This window comes from Polistes canadensis, unplaced genomic scaffold (assembly GCF_001313835.1).
Source record: "Polistes canadensis isolate GaletaPanama2010 unplaced genomic scaffold, ASM131383v1 scaffold_165, whole genome shotgun sequence".
In the NCBI taxonomy this organism is placed as follows: domain Eukaryota; kingdom Metazoa; phylum Arthropoda; class Insecta; order Hymenoptera; family Vespidae; genus Polistes; species Polistes canadensis.
The window spans coordinates 135,349-144,765 of NW_014569712.1; the positions used below are offsets into that span (position 1 = coordinate 135,349).

At 32.3% G+C, this 9,417-nt stretch overlaps 1 protein-coding gene across 4 annotated transcripts in view; it reads right to left on the minus strand.

The window, feature by feature from the left end:
• The window catches only part of LOC106789121 (tyrosine-protein phosphatase non-receptor type 2), a 9,955-nt gene extending 1,505 nt beyond the window's left edge, over positions 1–8,450 (minus strand). The window contains exons 1-8 of one of the 4 annotated variants that reach the window (XM_014753048.1): positions 7,592–8,450; positions 6,832–6,993; positions 6,503–6,762; positions 6,179–6,404; positions 5,916–6,068; positions 5,533–5,701; positions 5,241–5,451; positions 5,031–5,141 (exon numbers count right to left, since the gene is read on the minus strand). In XM_014753048.1, the coding sequence (XP_014608534.1) occupies positions 5,031–5,141; positions 5,241–5,451; positions 5,533–5,701; positions 5,916–6,068; positions 6,179–6,404; positions 6,503–6,762; positions 6,832–6,993; positions 7,592–7,696 (1,397 nt within the window). In that variant the 5' untranslated portion in view covers positions 7,697–8,450. Of the gene's footprint in view, positions 5,142–5,240; positions 5,452–5,532; positions 5,702–5,915; positions 6,069–6,178; positions 6,405–6,502; positions 6,763–6,831; positions 6,994–7,591 lie in introns of all 4 variants that reach the window. The other 3 variants (XM_014753046.1, XM_014753047.1, XM_014753044.1) reach the window with 3 other exon arrangements.
• Positions 8,451–9,417: the final 967 nt, after the last annotated feature.

Genomic DNA, 9,417 nt, shown 5'->3' on the forward strand with positions numbered 1-9,417 from the left:
TTTTTTTGGCTTACAAAGCGACGTTTAATAATTCGTCACCGTTTCACGAGTTAGAATATTTTTTCTGTCTTTCTTTTTTTCAGGGGGGTGTTGTAGTTTTTGTATTCTTTTCCTTTTTTTTTCTTTTTTTTTTTAATAATTTCATTTCTTTCCTATAATAATTACGGACAAATATTATCATATCGTCGCTCGAGCACGATCCCGATTTAAAAAATCGCGCGTGGGCGTGCTTTTTTTAATTATAATTGCTATTATCGTCTACTACTTCGTGTATTGTCGGATAATATAAAAAACGATTCGCATATTTCTTCGGAAAATTATTCTACCATCAATTAATCGTAATTCTTTTTGTATAATTATAGGTCCACCTTAATGTGCTATCAATCTTGCCAGAGAATAATTGCTTGTAATTCAGAGTTTCTTTTTACTTGTTACTTTTTTAGTTACGAGTAGGCACTTAACCACATGTTTCTGTGTGTTCGGCATATTACTATCTGTTACAATTGAGAATTACAACGGTGCCTTTCTCACTCTCTCCCTTTTTCTTTCTCTCTCTCTCTCTTTCACATACATACATTCACATACTCACTCACATTCATTCGCATCCTAATATTCTTTCATAATTGCATTGTCTTCCTTCCTGTTATTTTTCTTTTTAATGCATCTTCCACGAAAAAGAAATATCTTTTTTATTCATCGTCATTCATTCTAATTGCACGTATACTAACGCAATCACACGTACAATACACAGGCGTACACAACATAGGACACGTTTAAAGCGCATACCAGTTTTATTATTTCTTTTTTTTTTTCTTTTTTTTTGTTTTGTTTTGGGAACTTTTAATTAGCACCGTGCTTCTAAAGCATATCCTGATAGTAAAAATCATCATCCCTGCCTTAGCACAAACACAGAGGTAGTGTAACCAACCGCCTACTTGTTTTATATCTTCTTCTTTTTATTTGTTCGTTTATTTGTTAATTGCCAATCTGTTCTTCTATTTTTCGTTCTTTTTTTCTTCTTCTTCTTCTTCTCTTTTTCATACAAACAGCGAGTTTGAGCTTCAGCCAGTTAGGCTCCGTTATATCTCGTTGACTATTTAATTATTCGACAAAAATGTGTGTGAAAGGCATTAAAAGTTTCTTTTTTTTTTTTATCGCAAACCACCCTTTTCTTTTCTTTTCTTTTCTTTTTCTACTTTGTCATCTTTACATCAGTCTTTTCAAATCGACCGAGAAGTAAAAAGTTTAGTACGCGTGTTCTTCCACCTTTATTTATTTTCTTCTTTTCTTCTTTTTTGGCTTGAATAATCTATCGCAATGAAGATAGACAATGTTTTTTTTCTTTTTTCTTTTTTTTTTGAGATTATTTCTAACATGGTACGATAATAATTATTATAACGCGTTAGGTATATTTCATTTTGCTATCGTGTCTATATTATTTAATGCGTGTGTGTCTCTCTGCTGTGTGTGTGTAACAATATTAAACGTGTATAGAGAATAAAAATTATTTGAAAAATAGTTGCAATCGTATATATATATATATGTGAAGAAAAAAAAAAGAAAAAGAAGAAACGACGAAGAACTTGAATTAAAAAAAAACCAATGGGACTTATTCGACGACGGTACAACACAATTTGCATTAAATCTTTTTTGTTTTTCTCTTTTTTCTCTTTTTTTTTTTCTCTCTCTCTCTTTTGTCGTTAGCATCTATTTAGACGTATACACAATTGTTGCAACGAGAAAAATATTGATAGTAGGTGTATATTATTTTATAATTATTTCTTTCCCCATGACTTTCCTTTCACTTATTAGCGCACTTGTGTAATTAAAACAGAGTTATCAAGTTACACATACGTGGAATTACAAGAGGAATACACGTATATGCGTTTAATGTATGTAAATGTATTTGTTTATACATTTATACATACACATATATCATAAATATTAATATATTCTCGCGTACGTAAAGATGGAAAATGAACACGCGTCCATCTAAAATCTAATGGTTCCTATAAGTTCTTTTCAAAGATCGTATTCCAATGTGTTTTAATAATGTAGTATGAAAGTAAAAAATACACCTTTGTGAACGAACACGTATACATATACACACACTCATGCATCTCCTTCTCGTACATCCTCTAACACAAACTATCTCTTTCTCTTTTTCTCAAGTGAGCACGATCAGGAAAAACATACTGATTATATCAACACATTCTTGCAACTATTCGTCTATTGAAATACGATCATAATTTTCCTTTTTTACTGTTTCTTCGTGACTTACGAATACATATATAGATAAATAGTATATAGCTCGTTATACAAATAATACGAGCTTAATATTTTCTTTTCATTTACTTCTCATCGTTTTTCTCCTCTTCTTTACTTTTCCTTTTTTTTTTTTTTTTTTTTTTGAGAGAAATTCCTAGCCATACTCAGTCTTCCCTTTGCTCAATATGTGTTTTTTTTTTTTTTAAACATAAATCATACGTTTTGTTAATTTCATATATCCTATATTGATATTCGTAAAAAGTAAAAGCACACAAGATGATAAAATAATTCAAATAGATGGTTATAACAATTTGTCAAATATTTTAGAAAATAGTTTTAGATGTTATCGATAGAAAGTTTCGTATAAAACTGTAGTTTAGTTAATGGGTCTCATTGACATTTTCAATTGAGAGCATTTAATGGCAGACAGTGTAGGGAGATATATCCCTCCCAGTTTGTCGAGTTTCCTTTAAAATTGGAGGGGGATATTTCTACTATGCGTCATTAATATTCTCAATTGTAGCTATTTACTTTTTATCCTTCTTCTTTTTTTTCCAAACACTTCGTATAACATTAAACAAAGAGGAAACAAGTAATGGCCGGATTAAATGCACTAAACATGAATTCCGAATCCCCATTGTATTTTTTTCTTTCTTTCCAAGATTTGTTTAATACTCCCAAGAAAAAAAAAAAAGAAAAAAACCCTTACAACTGTAGTTCTACGTAACGAGGAATGTTATCAGTGTAAAATGGAAGGAAATAAAAAAAAAAAAATAATGAATCGATCGTTTATCGTTTCTTAAAGTTCTTCAATTATGTAGTTTCAAAATGAAATTAACTTATAATATATATAAAACTCGAATAACACGAATACTAGAGATTTTTCTTTAAATTTTTGATCGAATACGCAAAAATATTATTTTTCCTTTTGGTTTTTAACAAAAGAAAAATATTTATAAGTCATCTATTTCATTACTTTTTTAAATAGACGAGTTGTGTAAGTGAAATTAATATTTTAAACGAACGATACTTTACAAGACAATTATATCCTATCTCTTTTGTTATATTAAATATCAAACTATAAAAAGAAATTGTTAATGTTAATTAATATAGTATCGTGAATCGATTATACATATATAATTGCTACTTTATTTTATATCTTTTTCTCTTTTAACTGGATGTTGTGTTTTTCTTTTCACTCTTTCTTCTTCTTTTTTCTTTCTCTTTTTGTTCACTTGCTACAAAACATTTTAGTGAACGAGCAAACTTCGTTATATTAATGGCAAATAGTTTAAAAAACATCTACGATGCTACGAGTGTGACTGTTGTATAACAATTTCTAATTCTATTCACAAGCATACCTATTACACGCTATAAAGATAATGAGGTGCTTGTCAATTTCATGATTTTTTTTTTCGTACCCTGAATCTCTCACTAGATACTAAAACTATTTAAAAATTGCTTCTTTTTTTTTTTGTTTATATTTATTCATGTATATATAAAACTGACGTGTAAATCTTACTTCCTTATTAGTTAAAATACTAAATAGAGAAAAAAAAAAAAAAGAAATAAAATAACAAAATAAAACAAACGAGCGACAATGCAGCAACAAGTAATTAACATAATATGCAACAATTGCATGTTTCAATGTTATACTTCGCGTTCAAGTGAGTTTGAATTAACTGAATACTCGAAAAAGTATTTTCCAAGAATAGTTTAACTGTCAGATGACATCAAATCGAGATGTGTGAAAGAAACATTATTTATAAAAAAAAAAAAAAAAAAGAAAAAATTTACTATTATTTCAATTGTTACGTGTAATTAACTGCGACAAGAATGCATGTGTGTTTGATGATACTTTGTTAATAACTTTTTGAACGCGAAATGTCAGTGTATTTCGTAAGATAATAATTACTTAGAAAAGTTAGGAAGTGCTGGTTCTTTGAAACGTACACGTTATATCTTTCCATTACACATTTGTACAAGAACACGTCTTAATAGTTGTTTAATGAATCATGATACGGTATGACGAAATCTTAGCAAGGATCTGGTAATGGACATGCATTCTAGTTTCAAATACTTATAGAATGAACCGTAATATAAAAATACAAATTGAAAATTTTAGCTCTTTTCTCATCGATCAGTTATTTTCCCCCTAATATCTAATTTTTCTCTCTTTTTTTTTTTGTTTTTTTTTTGTTTTCTTTCATCATCATCGTCGTCGTCGTCGTCGTCGTCGTCGTCTTCTTCTTCTTCTTCTTCTTCTTCTAATGCTCAAATAACAAGTGTTATATTAGTCGTACTCGTTTGTTATTGATAATGTTACTTCCTCTCGTTTGTTAACACGACACAATCATCATCAGAAGAAGAAAGTGATCGCCTAGAATCACTCGCTAGATATATTTTTGAACAGATGATTCTGTTATCGTTAATAGTTAACTTCCTCTCACACGATTCTCTTTTCTAATTAGCTAAGGTTTAAAAAGAGAATAGTAGTAACTAATAAGGATCAAGATATGAAAATCTTGAATTGAGAATAAAAGAATTTCTCAAAATACGTGCATCGTTATTAGTATCACCGATCACTTGCAATTTCATATATATATACATATAGATATATATATATATATATATATCTATAGTGATACTATTTTGTAATCTTATCATTCTAACCACGCATATACAAATAGCCAACAAGTGCTAAAACACCCCCACCAACAATTGCTGCACCTATGCCTATTGTAAGGGGCTTAAATAATGACCTCTTGAGTTTTTGCCATTCTTCGACTTCCTTTTGCCGACGTTTCATCTCACGAACTTGTGCAGCCAGTCGTTCCTTCTTATCAAGATTGCGTTGACGTAATTCACTTTTTCTATTAATACAATTAAACAACGAAATTAATAATAACATTTAAACGAGTAGAATTTCTTTTTAAAATTCATCTTTTATAATCGTAAAAGAGAATACTCACGCATCAGGACTGGACGGAGGGCTGTTCGCGTGAAAAGAATTTTCGCTATCGTTGACAATGTCGGCCGAAGATACAGCACCATCGGAATTCTGTTCGTGAATTTTGTTTGTAATTGATGTAGAATTTGTAGGAGGAGGACTTGTAGACGGTTGCGTACACGTTGATGGTTCTCTAGGCAACGGCTTATCCGGTGGTCCACCTAATTCATCTGCTGTTAAATATTAAGAAAGATATTATACAAACCATCGATACCGAATTTTTTTCTTCTTCCGTAAATGACAATAAAAATCACCGTTTGCGGTATTCGTATTAGCAGTTAATTCTGCAATCATGCTACGTTGTAAAGATTCTCCTCTCGGTGGTGGCAAAGGTGGAGGCTCATCTTCTTCCTCTATTGATGAGTTATTGATGTTGTTAACGACATCGTAATGATTTGTTACTATTTCATTGTTGTCGACATTCTGTAAATCACAATTGATTTAGAAAAGAGTAATCGTTATGTAGTATCACAGTAGAACAATGCTATTAGAATGTTAAATATTATAACGATAGAATAATTACTGTTATACAAGAAAACCATATGCATATAGATGATCATATTATTTGTTGACATATTTCATTTTATAATCAGATATAGCTAATAGCATTGTGCTACTGCGAATTGGTATTAGTTACCACGTTATTAGACGGCAATTGTTTAGCTCCTTCAATAATGGCAGCGTATGAAAACCGTAATTGATCGGGTGTTTGTATTAAACCCATTCTGGATTTTCTCATTTCCATCAAAACGTCTCGTACATTTACTGAATTCAAACCATTCTCTTCTATCTGCAGAGAAATAAATTAATACAATTTCTGAGATATTCGTTCGTACATAATATTTCGGAAATATAATTTAATCTTGCTGTATAATATTTAATATAAATATATCGACTTACTAAAACGAGGCATGTATCTACTAAGCAAAATGTTCCCGATCTTCCAATACCAGCAGAACAATGAACAACAGGTGGCCCAACGTTTTGATTTAATACTCCTGATTGTCTAACATCTGCTAAAAAATGTAAAAAGGCTGTAGGACTTTGAGGCACGCCAAAATCAGGCCAAGTAATGTAATGGAAGTGTAAAATATCTCTGCTTTCCAATGTTTCCAAATCTGTTATTCTAAAAAACGAAAGAAAGGAAAAAATAATGAAAAATATCTTATGTACATCGAAAATATATAATTAATCATACAAATAACATATATACACTTGTTTTACCGTAATGTTCTTGTGGTATAATCTGGGGTCTCTGTTTTACTAATGTACTCTACTTTAAGACCGACATCTGGGAAATTCATGATACTATCCGTACTGTCCAGAGGCCAATATTGATGACACTTGACATGATCTTTTTCTATAATCTTATTTAACATTAATACCGCTTTACTATTTTGTTCCCATACCATTAGCCAGAAATGACCAGCGGTAGATGGCAGTGGTCCTTGTGTTAAAATGTATTGTCTGTGTGCACGATCCACCTAAGGTAACAAATAGTATATTGAACTGTTTATAAGTTTGTCGCTGAACATCTATCAATATATAAATACCTGTATCAGATTGGCATTAATATAATCGCATGGGCCCCTTTTAAGAACGATTCTGGTATGATCATAAGGAGACACATCTCTGTAACGATTCAAGTTCCTATTTTGTCGTTTTTTAGATTCGTTAAAGGTGTATCCATAATTGCCACATTCATTTCGTATATGCTGTTAAAGATTAACATTGTTTTGATTAATATTAGTAATACTCGTTAATAAAAAATGAATGAAATCTATCTAGAGTTTTTGGTTACAAATGGCATTAATGACTACTCGTAATAGTAGACAGACATGCAGACAGACAGACAGACAAAATGCACGATGATCAGCGTTTGATACGAACGAGAGTTTTATGCACTCGTTACACATATACAATCCAGAAGAAAAATAATCGTAAACGTGGTTGCTTTTGGTTTTTTTGATTGTCCTCGTCATGGTCACGTACTCGTCGTTACAAAATTTGCTTTTTTTTATTATTATTATTTTCATTCGCGTAATTTAACCTAAGGGGTGAGGAGGAGGAAGAGAGAGGCGGGGAGGGAAGAAGGAAGGAAGGAAAAAAAGAAAGAAGAGGGGGGGGCAGCAGAGGGAGGAAAAGCGAGACGAGGAACGTTTAGACGAGTTTGATGAATGAATAAAAAAAAGAGGAGCGGGGTGAGGTAAAGGAAGACAGACATAGAGAGAGAGAGAGAGAGAGAGAGGGGAAAAAAAGAAAAAAAAAAGAAAAAAAAAGAAAAAGAGGAGGAAAAAAATAGTTGACGATTACCTGATAAAGAATCGGCCAAGCTTCTTTCGAGGTGATCTCCAGGTACTCGGTTTCGACGTTGCTTATCGCGGTTTCGCGCGTTTGCTGCTCTTGGTTGTCGGTCATCGTGTCGGGGCCTCCCTCTCTCTCTCGCTCCCACTGTTGGGTAATTTTAACGATGCGTGGTTTTCGGCGCTCGCAACGAAAAGGAGAAGAGGAATAAAGGAAGAGGAGAAGAGGCGCGAGAGGAAACACGAGAGGAGGAGGCGCGCCAAGAGGCTGGGCCCCGCACGATACCTCTTTTCTCTCTCTCTCTCTCTCTCCCCCCCTCTCAAGGCTCCTTCCCTCTCTCTTCTTCTTCTTCTTCTTCTTCTTATTCCTTCTTTCCTCCCTTCTTTCCTTTCTTTCCCTTTTCCTTGGAAAAAAAAAGGTCTCACTCTCTCAACCGGTAAGGGATGCCATGCGCGAGCCGGACATCCGCGCGAAGGTTATCCTGCCCCCTTTCCTCCCCAACCCTTTTACGTTCTTTTAAACAACTATGTACGACAAACTACGATAACCAACCAATTAAGCAACCGAATTCTCAAGTTCTTATTTTTTTCTTTTTTTATTATCCAAACAAATTATCTTTCTTATTATTTTTCTACGTCAGAGACGCGTTCTAAATTCACTTCACGATTTTGTATATCCCTTTCACAATACCTAAATTCATTAACGTAAAACTATATATCACTATGCACCGGCTGCATCAAGCACTTCAGATTACACACGATCGACATTAACCTCGCTTCCTCGATTCTTTAAAACACTGTTGACATCGACCTCGTCCTCGTCCTCGTCGTCGTCGTCGTCGTCATAAAACCCGAGTTATGCTACTGACATCTGCAGTCATTTGAATTTAACTGTCAGAGTGAAAAAAATGTTAAGTGGGGGGTACGAAGATGACCGTATTTCAACGAATGACAACTTCGTCTTCACCGCGCTACTTTTGATTTTACCAATCATTGGTAACGCGCATCATTTGAAATTACGAAATCATTGAGAACTAACTTAAATGGAAATTCTTTTATATCATTGATATCTAAGTTTTTCTTAGAAACGTTATTACTTTTATTTCTTTCGATAATATCATATTGATTCATCCAATCAACGATATAGAAGTTTTACTTGGAAACATTCATTAGTTTTATTTTTTTTTCTTAATATATTATTTAATCTTTACGCGGAAATTAACGTTAATAGAATCATTCGATCGTTATATATATAAGATATATATATAGGAAATAAATGTTTCCACAATGGTGCATTATAGCATCATCTCTTAAAAATCAAACAAAATTACACGTATGGTAATGGGACCTTCATGTTGATGGGGAATCCAAGCAATCCTCTGAAATTACTTCTTTGCCTCGCTATTTACATACTAACAGAGAATTGTTTGTGTTCTCAGAAGTATACGTTTCTGATAAATGTTTACTTTAATGAGAAATTTATTATATGAAAATATTAGGATAATGTTTAATAGGAATAAATATTTATTATACGATTTAAGATTTCTTTAGTATTTTCGCAGGTACCTCATCTTCGTTTATCTTGTCTCCGCTAGAATCACTGTTAGTTGAATCGTTGCCACTATTAGATTTTCCACCAGACTCTCTTTTCAGCCAGGAAGCCATAAAAACAGCAGAGCTATTCTTTTGCTTCTCCCTTTATATAATACAATTACAGAATCAATACCCTGACACGTTACTTTATCCATTCGAGCATACATGTTCCATTATTATATTGTGAAAATTACATAATCTTATGTACATATATATATATATATATATATGTACATAAGATTA